Source organism: Anomalospiza imberbis, unplaced genomic scaffold (genome assembly GCF_031753505.1).
Source record: "Anomalospiza imberbis isolate Cuckoo-Finch-1a 21T00152 unplaced genomic scaffold, ASM3175350v1 scaffold_620, whole genome shotgun sequence".
NCBI lineage: Eukaryota > Metazoa > Chordata > Aves > Passeriformes > Viduidae > Anomalospiza > Anomalospiza imberbis.
The window spans coordinates 45,274-64,804 of NW_027100234.1; the positions used below are offsets into that span (position 1 = coordinate 45,274).

A 19,531-nucleotide genomic window follows, 5' to 3' on the forward strand; every position below is an offset into this window, starting at 1 on the left:
CGGCCCCATGAGCTGTCCCACAGCACCAAGCTGCCCCAGAGCCCCATAACCTAGCCCAGCACGGCCCCCAAACCCCACAAAAATCCCCATAGACGGCGCGCAGCCCCATCGTTTGCCTCATGGACGTTCCATGACCCCATAACTCTGCTGTAACCGGCCCCACAGACACCCCACAGCCCCAGCCTGCCCCATAACCTGCCCCATATCCAGCCCCACACCCTGCCCTATAGCCACCCCACAAACCGTCCCATGGACACCCCACAGCGCCCCACAACCTTCCCTAGAGTCCCTAGAGCCCCCCCAACCCCTCAATCCCCTCCCCCCCCTCCGTTGCCCCTTTAAAGCGCCGTTGCCCCTTTAAGCCGCCCCCCCTCACCCCCCCCACGTGCCGCCCCTCCCTCCCGTCCCCCCTCTCACCCCCGCCTCGACCAATCAGCGCCGGGGGGCGTGGCCGCGGCGGGGGGAGGGGGCGTGGCCTGGGCGGACGGGGGGCGGGAGGGGTCAGTCCGCGATCAGCTGCGGGAGCGCGGGGAGGTGAGGGGATGGGGGGGGGGGCGGCTAAAGGGACCCCCCCACCGGAGACCCCCGGGACCCTCCCGGGACCCCCCCACGGGGAGGGGTCTCCTGCGTGGGGGGGGGGGGGGGGTGTCCCGTGGGGCCGGGGGGGTCCGCGGGGGGGTCCTGGTGCTCCTGGAGAAGTTTGGAGCGGTGGGGGGGGGCTCCCTTGGGGGGGGGTCCCGTGAGGGTGGGGGGGGGGCGCTGAGGGCTCAGGGGGGTCCTGGGGGTGGGGGGCTGGATTGGGGGGGGGGGGGGCACAGGGGGGCACCCATGGGTGGGGGGGGGTCCCAAAGGGGGTTTTGAGGGGGGGGGGGGAGGGTGAGGCTGGGAGGAGCTGAGGGGGCTTTTGGGGGGGTCCTGAGGGGGTTTTGGGGTCGTGGGGGGGTCCTGGGGGGGTTATGGAGTTCTGGAGGGGGTCCCATGGATGGGGGGGGGTCATGGGGTCGTGGGGGGGGTCCCATGGGTGACAGGGGGGTCTTGGTGGGGGTCCTGGGGGGGTTATGGGGTCGTGGGGGGGGTCCCATGGATGGGGGGGTCCTGGGGTGGGGTTTTGGGGTCGTGGGGGGGGTCCCATGGGTGAGGGGGGGTCTTGGTGGGGGTCCTGGGGGGGTTATGGGGTTCTGGGGGGGGTCCCATGGATGGGGGGGGTTATGGGGTCGTGGAGGGGGTCCTATGGATGGGGGGGGGGTCATGGGGTCGTGGGGGGGGGGAGTCCCATGGGTGAGGGGGGGTCTTGGTGGAGGTCCTGGGGGGGTTATGGGGTTCTGGGGGGGGTCCCATGGATGGGGGGGTTATGGGGTCGTGTGGGGGGGGGGTCCCATGGGTGAGGGGGGGGTCTTGGTGGAGGTCTTGGGGGGGTTATGGGGTGAGGGGGGGGGTCCCATGGGTGAGGGGAGGTCCTGGGGCGGGGTTATGGGGTCGTGGGGGGGGGGGTCCCATGGGTGAGGGGGGGTCTTGGTGAGGGTCCTGGGGAGGTTCTGGGGTTCTGGGGGGGGGGGTCCCATGGATGGGGGGGGGTCATGGGGTCGTGGGGGGGGGGTCCCATGGGTGAGGGGGGGTCTTGGTGGAGGTCTTGGGGGGGTTCTGGGGGGGAGGTCCCATGGATGGGGGGGTCCTGAGGCAGGGTTTTGGGGTCGTGGGGGAGGGTCCCATGGGTGAGGGGGGGTCTTGGTGGGGGTCCTGGGGGGGTTATGGGGGGGGGGGGGTCCCATGGATGGGGGGGGGTTATGGGGTCGTGGTGGGGGGGAGTCCCATGGGTGAGGGGGGGGTCTTGGTGAGGGTCCTGGGGGGGTTATGGGGCGGTTTTGGGGTCCTGGGGGGGGGGGGGGTCCTGGATGGGGTTATGGGGGTACTGGGGGGGGGGGGGTGGTCTTATGGGTGGGGGGGTCCTGGGGGGTCCTGTGTTCCTGGGGGGGGGGGGGCTCCTGTGGGGGATTATGGGGTTTTGGGGGAGGGGGATGTCCCATGGGTGGGGAAGGGGTCATGGGGGGGGTCCCATGGGTGGGGGGGGTCCCATGTGGGGTTTTCATTGTGAGGACCCCCCCTCGCCTTTCCCCCCCATCCCCCTCCAACCCCTACTTTGGGGTTGCCCAAAGTTCTGAAGACCCCCCCCCCCAACCCCCCCCAAAATAGCCTCCCCCCATTTTGGGGGTCCCGTGACCTCTCTGTGACCTCAAGCCCCCCAAATTTCGGGGTCCCCCCCACATCCCCCCCATCTTTTGTGTTCCCCCCCCCCCACTTTTGGCTTTTCTCCCCCCCAATTTTGGGATCACTCCTTTCCCATGGGGGCGGGGGCACCCTCCGATATTTTGGGGGTCCCCCCCCATTTTGGGGGTCCCGTGACCTCTCTGTGACCCCAAAACCCCAACTCCCGAGCTCCCCCCCCCACAACCCACCCATTTTTGGGGTCCCCTTCCCATTTTTTGGGTTTGCACCTTTCCCGTGGGGGTGGGGGCTCCTCTGATATTTTGGGGGTGACCCCCCCCCCAATTTGGGGGTCCCATGACCTCAGTGTGACCCCACCCCCCCCAAATATCAGGGTCCCCCCCCCATTTTTGGGTCCCCCCCGCCCCATTTTTGGGTTTTCTCCCCCCAGTTTTGGGTTTGCACCTTTCCCGTGGGGGTGGGTGCTCCTCTGATATTTTGGGGGTGCCCCCCCCCCAATTTGGGGGTCCCGTGACCTCAGTGTGACCCCAACCCCCCCAAATATCAGGGTCCCCCCCCCCATTTTTGGGTCCCCCCCGCCCCATTTTTGGGTTTTCTCCCCCCAATTTTGGGTTTGCACCTTTCCCGTGGGGGTGGGGGCTCCTCTGATATTTTGGGGGTGACCCCCCCCCAATTTGGGGGTCCCATGACCTCAGTGTGACCCCACCCCCCCCAAATATCAGGGTCCCCCCCCCATTTTTGGGTCCCCCCCGCCCCATTTTTGGGTTTTCTCCCCCCAGTTTTGGGTTTGCACCTTTCCCGTGGGGGTGGGTGCTCCTCTGATATTTTGGGGGTGCCCCCCCCCCAATTTGGGGGGTCCCGTGACCTCAGTGTGACCCCAACCCCCCCAAATATCAGGGTCCCCCCCCCATTTTTGGGTCCCCCCCCGCCCCATTTTTGGGTTTTCTCCCCCCAATTTTGGGTTTGCACCTTTCCCGTGGGGGGTGGGGGCTCCTCTGATATTTTGGGGGTGACCCCCCCACCATTTTGGGGGTCCCGTGATCTCTCTGTGACCCCAAAACCCCAAAATTTCAGGGTCCCCCCCATTTTTGGGTCCCCCCCCGCCCCATTTTTGGGTTTTCTCCCCCCAGTTTTGGGTTTGCACCTTTCCCGTGGGGGTGGGGGCTCCTCTGATATTTTGGGGGTGCCCCCCCCCCCAATTTGGGGGTCCCCGTGACCTCTCTGTGACTCCAACCCCCCCAAATTTCGGGGTCCCCCCCACAAGCCCCCCATTTTTGGGTCCCCCCCTGCCCCATTTTTGGGTTTTCTCCCCCCAGTTTTGGGTTTGCACCTTTCCCGCGGGGGGTGGGGGCTCCTCTGATATTTTGGGGGTGCCCCCCCCAATTTGGGGGTCCCGTGACCTCAGTGTGACCCCAACCCCCCCAAATATCAGGGTCCCCCCCCTATTTTTGGGTTTTCTCCCCCCATTTTTGGGTTTGCACCTTTCCTGTGGGGGTGGGGGCTCCTCTGATATTTTGGGGGTGCCCCCCCCCAATTTGGGGGTCCCGTGACCTCTCTGTGACCCCAACCCCCCCAAATTTCGGGGTGCCCAGATGCCGCTGGCCCGCAGCGTGTCCGTGAGCTCCCTGCCGGGCCTGGAGGACTGGGGGGGTCCGGCGCCCCCGACAACGTCGTGCTCTTCGAGGTGGCCTGGGAGGTGGCCAACAAAGGTGAGACCCCCTCCCCAAAATAGAAACACCCCCCAAAAAAATATCCCCCAAATAAAAACACCCCCCAAAAAATACCTTAAAAATCACCTGGGAGCTTCCCCCGAAATGAAATACCCCAAAAAATATACCGCTGCCTCAAAATAAAAATATCCCAAAAAAAATATCCCCCAAATAAAAATACCCCAAGAAAATAACCTCAAAATAGAACCCCAAAAACACCCCAAAAACACCCCAGAAAAATACCCCAAAAACCTCCTGGGAGCGTCCCCGAAATGAAACGCCCCAAAAAATACCCCAAAATAAAAACACCCCAGATACACCCCAAAAACATCCCAAAAAAAACCCCCAAAAAACACCTGGGAATTCCCCCCCAAAAAATAAAAACACCCCAAAAACACCCCCCCCACCCCAGAAAAAACACCTGGGAATCTTCTCGAAATCCTGGGAACCCCAAGAAAAATATCCTGGGACCCCCAAATCTCTCCTGGGACCCCCTGGATTCTCTCAGACACCTGAGACCCCCCTCAAAATCCTCCTGGGATCCCCCAAATCCTCTTGGGACCCCCAAATCCCTCCTGGGACCCCCAAATCCTTCCTCAGCCCCCCTGGATTCTCTCAGACACCTGAGACCCCCCCTCAAAATCCTCCTGGGATCCCCCAAATCAATCCCTCCTGAGCTCCCCAGGACCCCCCAAACCCTTCCTGGGACCCCCAGATCTCCTCAGGCATCTGAGACCCCCCCCCCCACTAAATCCCTTTTGGATGTCCCTGGGACCCCAAACTCCTCCTGTGCCCCCCCAGGACCCCCCAAAATCTCTCCTGAACTCCCCCCGGGACCCCCAAATCCCTCCTGGGACCCCCCCCAAATCCCTCCTGAACCCCCCCCTGGGACCCCCAAATCCCTGCTGGGACCCCCAAATCCCTCTTCAGCCCCCCGGATTCCCTCAGACAGCTGAGACCCCCCCCCCAAAATCCCTCCTGGGACCCCCAAACCCCTCCTGGATCCCCCCAGGACCCCCCCAGATCCCTCCTGGAACCCGCCAAATCCATCCTGAGCCTCCCTGGGACCCCAAAAATCCCCCCTGAACCCACCCAGGACCCCCCCAAATCCCTACTGAGCCCCCCAGGACCCCCAAATCCCTCCTGGGACCCCCCCCCACAATCCCCCAGACACCTGAGACCCCCCAGAATCACCTCCGGGACCCCTAAAATCCCCCTGGATCCCCCCAAGCCCCCCCCCAGTTGGGGTATTTTGGGGATTTGGGGAGGGTCCCGGTCCCTCCCGGGGGTTAACGGGAGCCGCGGTGCATCCTGGGATACTCCGGGGCCTCGGTCCAGCGCCTCCCGCGGGGCATTGTGGGAAACTCCGCGGCCGCGGGGCATCATCGTGTCCCACAGTGCACCGGGGCAGCCCCGGGAGGGGTTTTGGGGGGTCCCAGGGGAATTTAGGGGGTCCCAAGGGGATTTTGGGGGGTCCTGGAGGGGTTTTGGGGGGTTCCAGGGGGGATTTGCAGGGTCTTAGAGGGGTTTGGGGGGGTCCTGGAGGGGTTTTGGGGGGTTCCAGGGGGGATTTGCAGGGTCTTGGAGGGGTTTTTGAGGGGTCCTGGAGGGGTTTGGGGGGGTCCCAGTGGGATTCTAGGGGTCCTGGAGGGGTTTTAGGGGGGTCCTGGAGGGGTTTTGGGGGGGTTCCAGGGGGGATTTGCGGGGTTTTGGGGGGGTCCCAGGGGGATTTTAGGGGTCCTGGAGGGGTTTTGGGAGGGTCCAGGGGGGATTTGCGGGATCTTGGAGGGGGTTTGGGGGAGTCCCAGGGTGATTTTAGGGGTCCTGGAGGGGTTTTTAGGGGGGTCCTGGAGGGGTTTTGGGGGTTCCAAACGGGATTTTGGGGGTCTCAGGGGGAATTTGGGGGATCCTAGGGGGGATTTGGGGGGGTCCCAGGTGTGTCTGAGTTACTTCGGGGGGTCCTGGAGGAGTTTTGGGGAGTTCCCAGGGGATTTTGGTGGGGTCTCAGAGGGAATTTGGGGGTCCCATGTATCCCTGAGGGGTTTTGGAGGGGTTTTGGGGGATCCGACGGGGATTTTGGGGGATCCTAGGGGGGATTTGGGCGGTCCCAGGTGTGTCTGAGGGGTTTTGGGGGGTCCTGGAGGGGTTTTGAAGGGTCCCAGTGGGACTTTGGGGGTCTTGGAGGGATTTTGTGGGGTCCCAGGTGTCCCTGAGGGGTTTTGGGGGGTCCTGGAGAAGTTTTGGGGGATCCTGGGTGTGTCCAGGACTGGGATTTGGGTGTCCCAGGTGTCCAGGTTGATCTCAGGGATTTGGGGTGGATTTGGGGTGCATTCAGGGTGGATTTGGGATGGATCTGGGGTGGATTTGGGGTGTCCCTGACCCCGCTATCCCCCAAAACCAGTGGGGGGGATCTACACGGTGCTGCCCTGTGAGTGATCCATGGGATCCTGGGTGTGTTCAGGACTGGGATTTGGGAGTTCCAGGTATTTGGGATGATGTTCAGGTATTCAGGATGGATTTTGGGTGGATTTGGGGTGGATTTGGGGTGTCCCTGACCCCGTTATCCCCCCAAAACCAGTGGGGGGGATCTACACGGTGCTGCCCTGTGAGTGATCCATGGGATCCTGGGTGTGTTCAGGATTGGGATTTGAGGGTTCCAGGTATTTGGGATGATGGTCAGGTATTCGGAATGGATTTAGGATGGATTTGGGGTGGATTTGGGGTGGATTTGGGGTGTCCCTGACCCCGTTATCCTTCCAAAACCAGTGGGGGGGATCTACACGGTGCTGCCCTGTGAGTGATCCATGGGATCCTGGGTGTGTTCAGGACTGGGATTTGGGGGTTCCTGGTGTTTGGGATGATGGTCAGGAATTTGGGATGGATTTAGGATGGATTTGGGGTGTCCCTGACCCCGTTATCCCCCCAAAACCAGTGGGGGGGATCTACACGGTGCTGCCCTGTGAGTGATCCATGGGATCCTGGGTGTGTTCAGGATTAGGATTTGGGGGTTCCAGGTATTTGGGATGATGGTCAGGTATTCGGGATGGGTTTGGGGTGGATTTGGGGTGTCCCTGACCCCGCTATCCCCCCAAAAACAGCGGGGGGGATCTACACGGTGCTGCCCTGTGAGTGATCCATGGGATCCTGGGTGTGTTCAGGACTGGGATTTGGGGGTTCCAGGTATTTGGGATGATGGTCAGGTATTCGGGATGGGTTTAGGATGGGTTTGGGGTGGATTTGGGATGGATTTGGGGTGTCCCTGACCCCGCTATCCCCCCAAAACCAGTGGGGGGGATCTACACGGTGCTGCAGACCAAGGCGCGGGTGACGGCCGACGAGTGGGGCGAGAGCTACGTGCTGGTGGGGCCCTACGTGGAGAGCGCCGTGCGCACCCAGGTGGAGCTGCTGGAGCCGCCCCAGCCCGCCCTGCGCCGCACCCTGGCCGCCATGAACGCCCAGGGCTGCAAGGTGGGCACACCTGGGCACACCTGGGCACACCTGGGGGCACCTGGAGGGGGTTATGGGGTCAGGGAATGGGGTTTTGGGGTCAGGGAAGGGGTTTTGGGGTCGGGGGACTGGAGGGTCCCAAGGGTTGGGGGGCCACCCACAAAGCCATGAATGCCTGGGGTGCAAGGTGGGCACACCTGGGCACACCTGGGCACACCTGGGGGCACCTGGAGGGGGTTATGGGGTCAGGGAGTGGGGTTTTTGGGTCAGGGAAGGGGTTATGGGGTCGGGGAAGGGGTTATGGGGTCAGGGGACTGGAGGATCCCAAGGGTTGGAGAGCACCCACAAAGCCATGAACGCCCAGGGCTGCAAGGTGGGCACACCTGGGCACACCTGGGGGCACCTGGGGGCACCTGGAGTGGGTTATGGGGTCAGGGAATGGGGTTTTGTGGTCAGGGAAGGGGTTATGGGGTCGGGGGGACTGGAGGGTCCCAAGGGTTGGGGGGGTACCTGTGAAGCCTTGAACGCCTGGGCTGCAAGGTGGGCACACCTGGGCACACCTGGGGGCACCTGGAGGGGGTTTTGGGGTCAGGGAATGGGGTTTTGGGGTCAGGGAAGGGGTTATGGGGTCGGGGAAGGGGTTATGGGGTCAGGGGACTGGAGGGTCCCAAGGGTTGGGGGGCCACCCACAAAGCCATGAATGCCTGGGGTGCAAGGTGGGCACACCTGGGCACACCTGGGGGCACCTGGAGGGGGTTATGGGGTTGGGGGATGAGTTATGGGGTCAGGGAAGGGATTTTGGGGTCGGGGGACTGGAGGGTCCCAAGGGTTGGGGGGCCACCCATAAAGCCATGAACGCCCAGGGCTGCAAGGTGGGCACACCTGGGCACACCTGGGGGCACCTGGAGGGGGTTTTGGGGTCAGGGAATGGGGTTTTGGGGTCAGGGTATGGGGTTTTGGGGTCAGGGAAGGGGTTATGGGGTCAGGGGACTGGAGGATCCCAAGGGTTGGGGGGCCACCCACAAAGCCATGAACGCCCAGGGCTGCAAGGTGGGCACACCTGGGCACACCTGGACGCACCTGGGGGATGAGTTATGGGGTTGGGGGATGAGTTATGGGGTCAGGGAAGGGGTTATGGGGTCGGGGGGGATTTATAGGGTCAAGGAAGGGGCTACGAGGTCCGGGAAGGGGTTATGGGGTCAGGGAAGGGGTTATGGGGTCAGGGGGGAGTTATGGGGTCAGGGGGATTTATGGGGTCAGGGTGGATTTATGGGGTCAGGGAAGGAGTTATAGGGTCAGGATGGAGTTATGGGGTTGAGGAATCAGTTATGGGGTCAGGGGGAGTTACGGGGTCGGGGGGGATTTATGAGGTCAGGGAAGGGGTTTTGGGGTCGGGGGGGTTTATGGGGTCAGGATGGGTTTATGGGGTCGGGGAAGGGGTTATAGGGTCAGGGGGAATTATGGGGTCAGGGGGAATTATGGGGTCAGGATGGATTTATGGGGTCAGGGGGAATTATGGGGTCAGGATGGATTTATGGGGTCAGGGGGGATTTATGGGGTCAGGATGGATTTATGGGGTCAGGGGGGATTTATGGGGTCAGGATGGATTTATGGGGTCAGGGGGATTTATGGGGTCAGGATGGGTTTATGGGGTCAGGGGGAGTTATAGGGTCGGGGGGGATTTTTGTGGTCGGGGGTCCCAAGGACTGGGGACACCCCCAGATTTGGGGGAGGTGGGGGCACCCAAGGACCTCCCCCCTTCCCAGTGGAGCCCCCAAATTTTGGGGGTCCCAGGGGTGGGGGAGGTTTTCCCATGGGGGGGGAATAACCCAGATTTGGGGGATTTGGGGGGGGGGGGTCCTGGAGGAGATTTTGGGGATCCTGGGGGTCCCCACAGATTTGGGTGACTTGGGGGAGTCCTAGGGGGATTTTGGGGAGGTCCTGGGGGTCCCCACAGATTTGGGGGATTTTGGGGGGGTCCTGGAGGAGATTTTGGGGGTGTCCTAGGGGGTCCCCACAGATTTGGGGGATCTTGGGGGGGTCCTGGAGGAGATTTTGGGGGGTCCTGGGGGGTCCCCACAGATTTGGGGGATTTTGGGGGGGTCCTGGAGGAGATTTTGGGGGGTCCTGGGGGTCCCCACAGATTTGGGGGATTTTGGGGGGGCCCTGGAGGAGATTTTGGGGGTTCTGGGGGCTCCCCACAGATTTGGGGGATTTTAGGGGGGTCCTGGGGGCTCCCCACAGATTTGGGTGAATTTGGGGTGTCCTGGGGGGTCCCCACAGATTTGGGTGAATTTGGCGGGTCTTGGGGGGTCCCCACAGATTTGGGGGGATTTTGGGGGGGGTCCTGGAGGAGATTTTGGGGGTCCTGGGGGGTCCCCACAGATTTGGGTGAATTTGGGGGGGGTCTGGGGGTCCCCACAGATTTGGGGGGGTTTTGGGGGGGTCCTGGGGGGGTTTGGGGCCATTTTGGTGGCACCCGAAGGGCCCCGAGTGTCCCCGGGGGGGGTTGGGGACACCCGGAGCCGCCCCTCCCCCACCCCGGGCACGTGGGGTTTATTTTTAGCGCCCCCCCCCGCCCCTCCCTCCCCCGGCAAAGGTCAGGGTGGGGGGGGGAGGGGCCCGGGGTGGGGGAGGGGCCCCGCCAGGGGGGCTCCGGCCCCGCCTGGGGGCGGCTGTGGGGTTTGGGGTCAATTATTCCATTTTTGGGGTCAATTATTCCATTTCTGGGGTCATTTAGGGCATTTTTGGAGTCAATTATGGCATTTTTGGGGTCAATTATTCCATTTCTGGGGTCATTTAGGGCATTTTTGGGGTCAATTATGGCATTTTTGGGGTCAATTATTCCATATTTGGGGTCATTTAGGGCATTTTTGAGGTCGTTTATGGCATTTTTGGGGTCAATTATTCCATTTTTGGGGTAATTTATGGCATTTTTGGGGTCTTTTTTGGCATTCTTGGGGTAATTTATGGCATTTTTGGGTCGTTTATGGCATTTTTGAGGTCATTTAGGGCATTTTTGGGGTAATTTTTGGCATTTTTGGGGTCGTTTATGGCATTATTGGGGTCGTTTATTGCATTTTTGGGGTCTTTTATGGCATTATTGGGGTCGTTTATGGCAATTTTAGGGTCATTTAGGGCATTTTTGGGGTAATTTTTGGCATTCTTGGGGTAATTCTTGGCATTTTTGGGGTCGTTCATGGCATTTTTGGTGTCATTTTGGGCATTTTTGGGGACATTTAGGACGTTTTTGGGATCAATTTTTGCATTTTCCAGGTAATTTATTCTATTTTTGGTGTCGTTTATGACATTTTTGGGTAATTTTTGGCATTTTTGGGGACATTTTTGGCATTTTTGGGGTAGTTGATGGCATTTTTGGGATCAATTATTGCATTTGTAGGGTAGTTTATTCTAATTTTGGGGGCATTTTTGGCATTTTGGGGGTCAATTATTCCATTTTTGGGGGCATTTATGGCAGTTTTGGGGTAATTTGTGGCGTTTTCGGGGTAATTTATCCAATTTTTAGGATAATTGATCTGATTTTTAGGCCATTTATCCAATTTTTATGGCCGTTTATTCCATTTTTAGGGTTTGTTATTCAAATTTTAGGGTCATTTATCTCATTTTTAGGGTAGTTTATCCCCTTTTTAGGATCATTTATCCCATTTTAGGGTAATTTATTCCATTTTTAGGATGCTTATTTTGCTTTTAGGAACTTTTAGCCCATTTTTGGGGTCATTTGTGCCATTTTAAGAGAGGTTTAGCCCGTTTTTGAGGTAATTTATTCCATTTTTTGGGGTCATCTACCCCCATTTTTGGGGAGGTTTATTCCATTTTGGGGTGGTAACAATTTCGGGACCCCCAAAATTTTGGGGTTCAGGTGCATTTTGGGTGTTCCCTGATGGGAATCACCCCAAAGAAGGGATTTAGGGTGAAGCTGGGATTTGGGATTTCCCCATTTTTGGGTCACAAACCACCAAAGTTGACCCCAAAGGGACATTTTGGGGTTCTGACGATTTCGGGACCCCCAAAATTTTGGGGTTCAGGTGCATTTTGGGTGTTACCTGATGGGAATCACCCCAAAGAAGGGATTTAGGGTGAAGCTGGGATTTGGGATTTCCCCATTTTTGGGTCACAAACCACCAAAGTTGACCCCAAAGAGGCATTTTGGGGTTCTGACGATTTCGGAACCCCCAAAATTTTGGGGTTCAGGTGCATTTTGGGCACTGGCTGATCAGGGACAGCCCCGGGAGTGGATTTAGGGTGAAGCTGGGATTTGGGATTTCCCCATTTTTGGGTCACAAACCACCAAAATTGACCCCAAAGGGACGTTTTGGGGTTCTGACGATTTCGGGACCCCCAAATTTTGGTGTTCAGGTGCATTTTGGGTGTCCCTGATGGGAATCACCCCAAAGAAGGGATTTAGGGTGAAGCTGGGATTTGGGATTTCCCCGTTTTTGGGTCACAAACCACCAAAGTTGACCCCAAAGGGACGTTTTGGGGTTCTGATGATTTCGGGACCCCCAAAATTTTGGGGTTCAGGTGCATTTTGGGCACTGGCTGATCAGGGACAGCCCCGGGAGTGGATTTAGGGTGAAGCTGGGATTTGGGATTTCCCCATTTTTGGGTCACAAACCACCAAAGTTGACCCCAAAGGGACGTTTTGGGGTTCTGATGATTTCGGGACCCCCAAAATTTTGGGGGTTCAGGTGCATTTTGGGTGCTGGCTGATCAGGGACAGCCCCGGGAGTGGATTTAGGGTGAAGCTGGGATTTGGGATTTCCCCATTTTTGGGTCACAAACCACCAAAGTTGACCCCAAATGGACATTTTGGGGTTCTGACGATTTCGGGACCCCCAAAATTTTGGGGTTCAGGTGCATTTTGGGTGTTACCTGATGGGAATCACCCCAAAGAAGGGATTTAGGGTGAAGCTGGGATTTGGGATTTCCCCATTTTTGGGTCACAAACCACCAAAGTTGACCCCAAAGAGGCATTTTGGGGTTCTGACGATTTCGGAACCCCCAAAATTTTGGGGTTCAGGTGCATTTTGGGCGCTGGCTGATCGAGGGCAGCCCGGCCGTGGTGCTGCTGGACGTGGGGGCCACGGCCTGGAGCCTGGAGCGCTGGAAGGGCGAGCTCTGGGAGAGCTGCGCCATCGGCGTGCCCTGGTACGACCGCGAGGCCAACGACGCCGTCCTCTTTGGCTTCCTCGTCGCCTGGTTCCTCGGAGAGGTGGGTTTGGGGGTCCACCAGCAGGTTTTGGGGTTCCTCGGGGGAGTTTTGGGGTTCCTGAGAGGTTTTGGGGTGTCCTTGAGGGGGTTTGAGGTGGTTTTGGGGAGGTTTTGGTGCCCTGGTACGACCGCGAGGCCAACGACGCCGTCCTCTTCGGCTCCCTCGTCGCCTGGTTCCTCGTAGAGGTGGGTTTGGGGGTCCACCAGCAGGTTTTGGGGTTCCTCGGGGGGTTTTGCGGAGGTTTGAGGTGGTTTTGGGGTTTCTCAGAGGGTTTTGGGGAGGTTTGAGGTGGTTTTGGGGAGGTTTTGGGTGCCCTGGTACGACTGCGACACAAAGACTCCGTTCTGTTCGGCTTCCTTGTGGCCTGGTTCTTGGGAGAGGTGAATTTTGGGGTTCCTTCTGGGGGTTTGGGGTTCTTCAGAGGGTTTTGGGGTTCCCCCAGAGGTTTTGGGGATCCTGAGAGGTTTTGGGGTGTCCCTGAGGGGGTTTGAGGTGGTTTTGGGGAGGTTTTGGTGCCCTGGTGCGACCGCGAGGCCAACGACGCCGTCCTCTTCGGCTTCCTCGTCGCCTGGTTCCTCGGAGAGGTGGGTTTGGGGGTCCACCAGCAGGTTTTGGGGTTCCTCGGGGGAGTTTTGGGGTTCCTGAGAGGTTTTGGGGTGTCCTTGAGGGGGTTTGAGGTGGTTTTGGGGAGGTTTTGGTGCCCTGGTACGACCGCGAGGCCAACGACGCCGTCCTCTTTCGGCTCCCTCGTCGCCTGGTTCCTCGTAGAGGTGGGTTTGGGGGTCCACCAGCAGGTTTTGGGGTTCCTCGGGGGGTTTTGCGGAGGTTTGAGGTGGTTTTGGGGTTTCTCAGAGGGTTTTGGGGAGGTTTGAGGTGGTTTTGGGGAGGTTTTGGGTGCCCTGGTACGACTGCGACACAAAGACTCCGTTCTGTTCGGCTTCCTTGTGGCCTGGTTCTTGGGAGAGGTGAATTTTGGGGTTCCTTCTGGGGGTTTGGGGTTCTTCAGAGGGTTTTGGGGTTCCCCCAGAGGTTTTGGGGATCCTGAGAGGTTTTGGGGTGTCCCTGAGGGGGTTTGAGGTGGTTTTGGGGAGGTTTTGAGTGCCCTGGTACGACCACGAGGCCAACGACGCCGTCCTCTTCGGCTTCCTCGTCGCCTGGTTCCTCGGAGAGGTGGGTTTGGGGGTCCACCAGCAGGTTTTGGGGTTCCTCGGGGGGTTTTGGGGAGGTCTGAGGTGGTTTTGGGGTTTCTCAGAGGGTTTTGGGGAGGTTTGAGGTGGTTTTGGGGAGGTTTTGGGTGCCCTGGTACGACTGCGACGCAAAGACTCCGTTCTGTTCGGCTTCCTTGTGGCCTGGTTCTTGGGAGAGGTGAGTTTTGGGGTTCCTTCTGGGGGTTTGGGGTTCTTCAGAGGGTTTTGGGGTTCCTGAGAGGTTTTGGGGTGTCCCTGAGGGGGTTTGAGGTGGTTTTGGGTGCCCTGGTACGACTGCGACGCAAAGACTCCGTTCTCTTCGGCTTCCTTGTGGCCTGGTTCTTGGGAGAGGTGAATTTTGAGGTTCCTCAGGGGGTTTTGGGGTCCCCCCGTGGTTTTTGGGGTTCCTGAGAGGTTTTGGGGTGTCCCTGAGGGTTTTGTGGTTCCTCAGGGGGTTTTGTGGTTCCTCAGAGGGTTTGGGGTTCTTCAGGGCAATTTGAGATTCCTGAGGGAGTTTTGGGGTTCCTGAAAGGATTTGGGATTTCCTCAGGGGGTTTTGGGGTTCCTCAGATGGTTTTGGGGTCCCTGAGGGGGTTTGGGGGGTCCCTGAGGGGGTTTTTTGGGGTTTCTCAGATGGTTTTGGGGTCCTTGAGGGGTTTTTTGGGGTTCCTCAGATGGTTTTGGGGTCCCTGAGCGGGTTTGGGGGAGTTCCAGAGGGTTTGGGGTCCTCCTGGGGACGCCCTGGTGCCACCATGGGTGACAATGACTCCTGGGGACAGGGACAGTGACAGTGGGGGGGTGCCTGGGTGGGCTGTGGGGACACCAGGTGTGGCGGTGACACCTGGTGACACCTGGTGACACCTGGTGACACCTGGGGACACCTGGGGACACCTGGTGACACCTGGTGGCCCTTGGGGACATCTGGGGACATCGACAGTGACACGACGGTGACAGTGGGGGGTCCCTGGGTGGGCTGTGGTGACACCAGGTGTGGCGGTGACACCTTGAGCGCCCCGTGCCGAGTGCAGGTGCCACCGCGGTGACACTTGGGGACAGCTGGGGACACCTGGGGACACCTGGGGACATCGACAGTGACACGACGGTGACAGTGGGAGGGTCCTTGGGACAACACCCAGGTGTGGCAGTGACACCTTGAGCACCCCGTGCCAGGCGCAGGTGCCACCGCGGTGACACCTGGGGACACCTGGTGGCACTTGGGGACACCTGGTGACACCTGGTGACACCTGGGGACACCTGGTGGCCCTTGGGGACATCTGGGGACATCGACAGTGACACGACGGTGACAGTGGGAGGGTCCCTGGGTGGGCTGTGGTGACACCAGGTGTGGCGGTGACACCTTGAGCGCCCCGTGCCGAGTGCAGGTGCCACCGGCGGTGACACTTGGGGACACCTGGTGACACTTGGGGACAGCTGGGGACACCTGGGGACACTTGGGGACACCTGGGGACATCAACAGTGGCACGACAGTGACAGTGGGAGGGTCCTTGGGACAACACCCAGGTGTGGCGGTGACGCCTTGAGCGCCCCGTGCCGGGCTCAGGTGCCACCGCGGTGACACTTGGGGACACCTGGTGGCACTTGGGGACACCTGGGGACACCTGGTGACACCTGGGGACACCTGGTGGCCCTTGGGGACATCTGGGGACATCGACAGTGACACGACGGTGACAGTGGGAGGGTCCCTGGGTGGGTCGTGGTGACACCAGGTGTGGCGGTGACACCTTGAGCGCCCCGTGCCGGGCTCAGGTGCCACCGTGGTGACACTTGGGGACACCTGGTGCCACCTGGTGACACCTGGTGACACTTGGGGACACCTGGTGGCACTTGGGGACACCTGGGGACACTTGGGGACACCTGGGGACATCAACAATGGCACGACAGTGACAGTGGGAGGGTCCTTGGGACAACACCCAGGTGTGGTGGTGACACCTTGAGCGCCCCGTGCCGGGCTCAGGTGCCACCTGGTGACATGTGGTGACACCTGGTGCCCCTTGGTGACACCTGGTGACACCTGGTGGCCCTTGGGGACATCTGGGGACATCAACAGTGACACGACAGTGACAGTGGGAAGGTCCCTGCGTGGGCTGTGGTGACACCAGGTGCGCCGGTGACACCTTGAGCGGTGACACCTGGTGACACCTGAGGACACCTGGTGACACCTGGTGACACCTGGTGGCCCTTGGGGACATCTGGGGACATCGACAGTGACACGACGGTGACAGTGGGAGGGTCCCTGGGTGGGCTGTGGTGACACCAGGTGCGGCGGTGACACCTTGAGCGCCCCGTGCCGGGCTCAGGTGACACCTGGGGACACCCGGTGGCCCTGGTGGCACCTGGTGACCCTTGGGGACACCTGGGGACAGTTTGCGGCGCAGAGCGAGGAGCGGCCGTTCATCGTGGGCCACTTCCACGAGTGGCTGGCGGGGCTGGGGCTGGTGCTGAGCCGCGCCCGGCGCTTGCCCGTGGCCACCATCTTCACCACGCACGCCACGCTGCTGGGGCCGCTACCTGTGCGCCGGGAGCGTGGACTTCTACAACAACCTGCACAGCGTGAGTCACACCTGGGGACACACCTGGGGACACACCTGGGGTTGGGACACACCTGGGGGGTGGGACACACCTGGGGACACATCTGGGGTTGGGACACACCTGGGGGGTGGGACACACCTGGGGACACATCTGGGGACACACCTGGGGGGTGGGACACACCTGGGGACACGCCTGGGGAGTGGGACACACCTGGGGATGGGACACACCTGGGGGGCTGGGACACACCAGGGGAGTGGGACACACCTGGGGACACACCTGGGGATGGGACACACCTGGGGATGGGACACACCTGGGGGGTGGGACACACCTGGGGACACACCTGGGGGGTGGGACACACCTGGGGACACACCTGGGGGGTGGGACACACCTGGGGGGTGGGACACACCTGGGGACACACCTGGGGACACACCTGGGGTTGGGACACACCTGGGGTGTGGGACACACCTGGGGACACACCTGGGGACACACCTGGGGGGTGGGACACACCTGGGGACACACCTGGGGATGGGACACACCTGGGGACACACCTGGGGATGGGACACACCTGGGGATGGGACACACCTGGGGAGTGGGACACACCTGGGGACACGCCTGGGGACACAACTGGGGACTCACCTGGGGACACACCTGGGGGGTGGGACACACCTGGGGACACACCTAGGGACACACCTGGGGACACGCCTGGGGACACACCTGGGAACACACCTGGGGGGTGGGACACACCTGGGGACACACCTGGGGATGGGACACACCTGGGGGGTGGGACACACCTGGGGACACACCTGGGAACACACCTGGGGGGTGGGACACACCTGGGGACACACCTGGGGATGGGACACACCTGGGGATGGGACACACCTGGGGACAAACCTGGGGACACACCCGGGGTGTGGGACACACCTGGGGACACACCTGGGGATGGGACACACCTGGGGACACACCTGGGGATGGGACACACCTGGGGGGTGGGACACACCTGGGGACACACCTGGGAACACACCTGGGGGGGGGGACACACCTGGGGACACACCTGGGGACACACCTGGGGGGTGGGACACACCTGGGGACACACCTGGGGGTGGGACACACCTGGGGATGGGACACACCTGGGGATGGGACACACCTGGGGACACACCTGGGGACACATCTGGGGAGTGGGACACACCTGGGAAAGTCAGGGCACACCTGGGAAGACCTGAGAGCATCCTGGGGGCATGGGGACACACCTGGGCACACCTGGACATTCCTGAGGACGTGGGGACTCACCTGGGCTTACCTGAACACACCTGGGGACACCTGGGGGGAGTGGGACACACCTGGGAACACACCCAGGAAAGTCAGGGACACACCTGGGGACGTGGGGACACACCTGGGCATACCTGGACATTCCTGGGGACATCAGGGACACACCTGGGAACACACCTGGGGACGTGGGGACACACCTGGGGGCGTGGGGACACACCTGGGCATACCTGGACATTCCTGGGGACATCAGGGACACACCTGGGGACACACCTGGGGACGTGGGAACACACCTGGAGATGTGGGGACACACCTGGGCATACCTGGACATTCCTGGGGACATCAGGGACACACCTGGGGACACACCTGGGGATGTGGGGACACACCTGGGGACGTGGGGACACACCTGGGCATACCTGGACATTCCTGGGGACATCAGGGACACACCTGGGGACGTGGGAACACACCTGGGGATGTGGGGACGTATCTGGAGACGTCAGGGACATACCTGGGTATGTCAGGGACACACCTGGGGACATGGGGACACACCTGGGGACACACCTGGGCCGGTACCTGCGCACCGGGAGCGGGGATTTCTGCAGCAGCCACAGCGTGAGTCACACCTGGGGACATACCTGGGGACACACCTGGGGTCAGGGCTCTCTGTGGGGTTTTGGGTGGGTCCAGGTGACCCCTGGCTGAGCTCAGGTGACACCCAGGTGACCCCCAGGTGTGCCCAGGTGAGCTCAGGTGTGTCCATGTCCCCAGTTTGACGTGGACAAGGAGGCAGGGGAGCGGCAGATCAGGGTTTGGGGGTTCTCAGGTGTGCCCAGGTGAGCTCAGGTGTGCCCAGGTGACCCCTAGGTGTGCCCGGGTGAGCCCAGGTGAGCTCAGGTGAGCTCAGGTGTGTCCGTGTCCCCAGTTTGATATGGACAAGGAGGCAGGGGAGCGGCAGATCAGGGCTGGGGGTTCTCAGGTGAGCTCAGGTGTGCCCAGGTGACACCCAGGTGTGCCCAGGTGTGTCCATGTCCCCAGTTTGACTTGGACAAGGAGGCAGGGGAGCGGCAGATCAGGGCTGGGGGGTTCTCAGGTGACCCCCAGGTGTGCCCAGGTGACCCCCAGGTGTGCCCAGGTGAGCTCAGGTGTGTCCGTGTCCCCAGTTTGACGTGGACAAGGAGGCAGGGGAGCGGCAGATCAGGGTTTGGAGGTTCTCAGGTGACCCCCAGATGTGCCCAGGTGAGCTCAGGTGTGCCCAGGTGAGCTCAGGTGTGTCCGTGTCCCCAGTTTGACGTGGACAAGGAGGCAGGGGAGCGGCAGATCTACCACCGGTACTGCCTGGAGCGCGCGGCCGCGCACTGCGCCCACGTGCTGACCACCGTGTCCCACGTCACCCGCCGCCGAGGCCGAGCACCTGCTCAAGCGCAAGCCAGGTGTGACCCCGACTCACCTGGGGAACCCCAAAGTCCTCCTGGGCCACCCCAAAATACGCCCAATCCACCTGGGCCACCCCAAAATCCCCCCAAATCCCCCAAATCCTCCACCCTGCCAGGGCACCCCAATATCCCACCCCTGTCACTGCTGCTGGTGCCGAGCACCTGCTCAGGTGTGACCCCAAACACACCTGGGGCACCCCAAAATCCACCCAATCCACCTGGGCCACCCCAAAATCCCCCCAAATCCTCCACCCTGCCAGGGCACCCCAATATCCCACCCCTGTCACTGCTGCTGGTGCCGAGCACCTGCTCAGGTGTGAGCCAGGTGTGACCCCAACTCACCTGGGGCACCCCAAAATCCCCAAACACACCTGGGGCACCCCAAAATCCCCAAAATCCCCCTGATCCCCTCCCCAAATCCCACCCCTGTCGCTGCCATGGCCGAGCACCTGCTCAGGTGTGACCCCAAACACACCTGGGGCACCC

The 19,531-nt window shown here is 60.9% G+C and overlaps 1 protein-coding gene across 1 annotated transcript; it reads left to right on the forward strand.

Annotated features, from left to right (window-relative positions):
• Positions 1-7: 7 nt before the first annotated feature.
• Positions 8-19,068, forward strand: LOC137467431 (glycogen [starch] synthase, muscle-like). Its single transcript, XM_068178933.1, has 7 exons — positions 8-14; positions 363-500; positions 3,816-3,932; positions 7,219-7,400; positions 12,421-12,612; positions 16,184-16,370; positions 18,897-19,068. The coding sequence occupies exons 1-7, from the start codon at positions 8-10 to the stop codon at positions 18,899-18,901; spliced, it is 828 nt and encodes a 275-aa protein (XP_068035034.1). The 3' UTR covers positions 18,902-19,068.
• Positions 19,069-19,531: the final 463 nt, after the last annotated feature.

Excerpts from the sequence above, each read along its gene's own strand:
- LOC137467431 (XM_068178933.1), top strand. Across the intron at positions 501-3,815 it reads GCGGACGGGGGGCGGGAGGG|ATGCCGCTGGCCCGCAGCGT; the intron begins GTCAGTCCGCGA and ends CGGGGTGCCCAG. Across the intron at positions 3,933-7,218 it reads CTGGGAGGTGGCCAACAAAG|TGGGGGGGATCTACACGGTG; the intron begins GTGAGACCCCCT and ends CCCCAAAACCAG.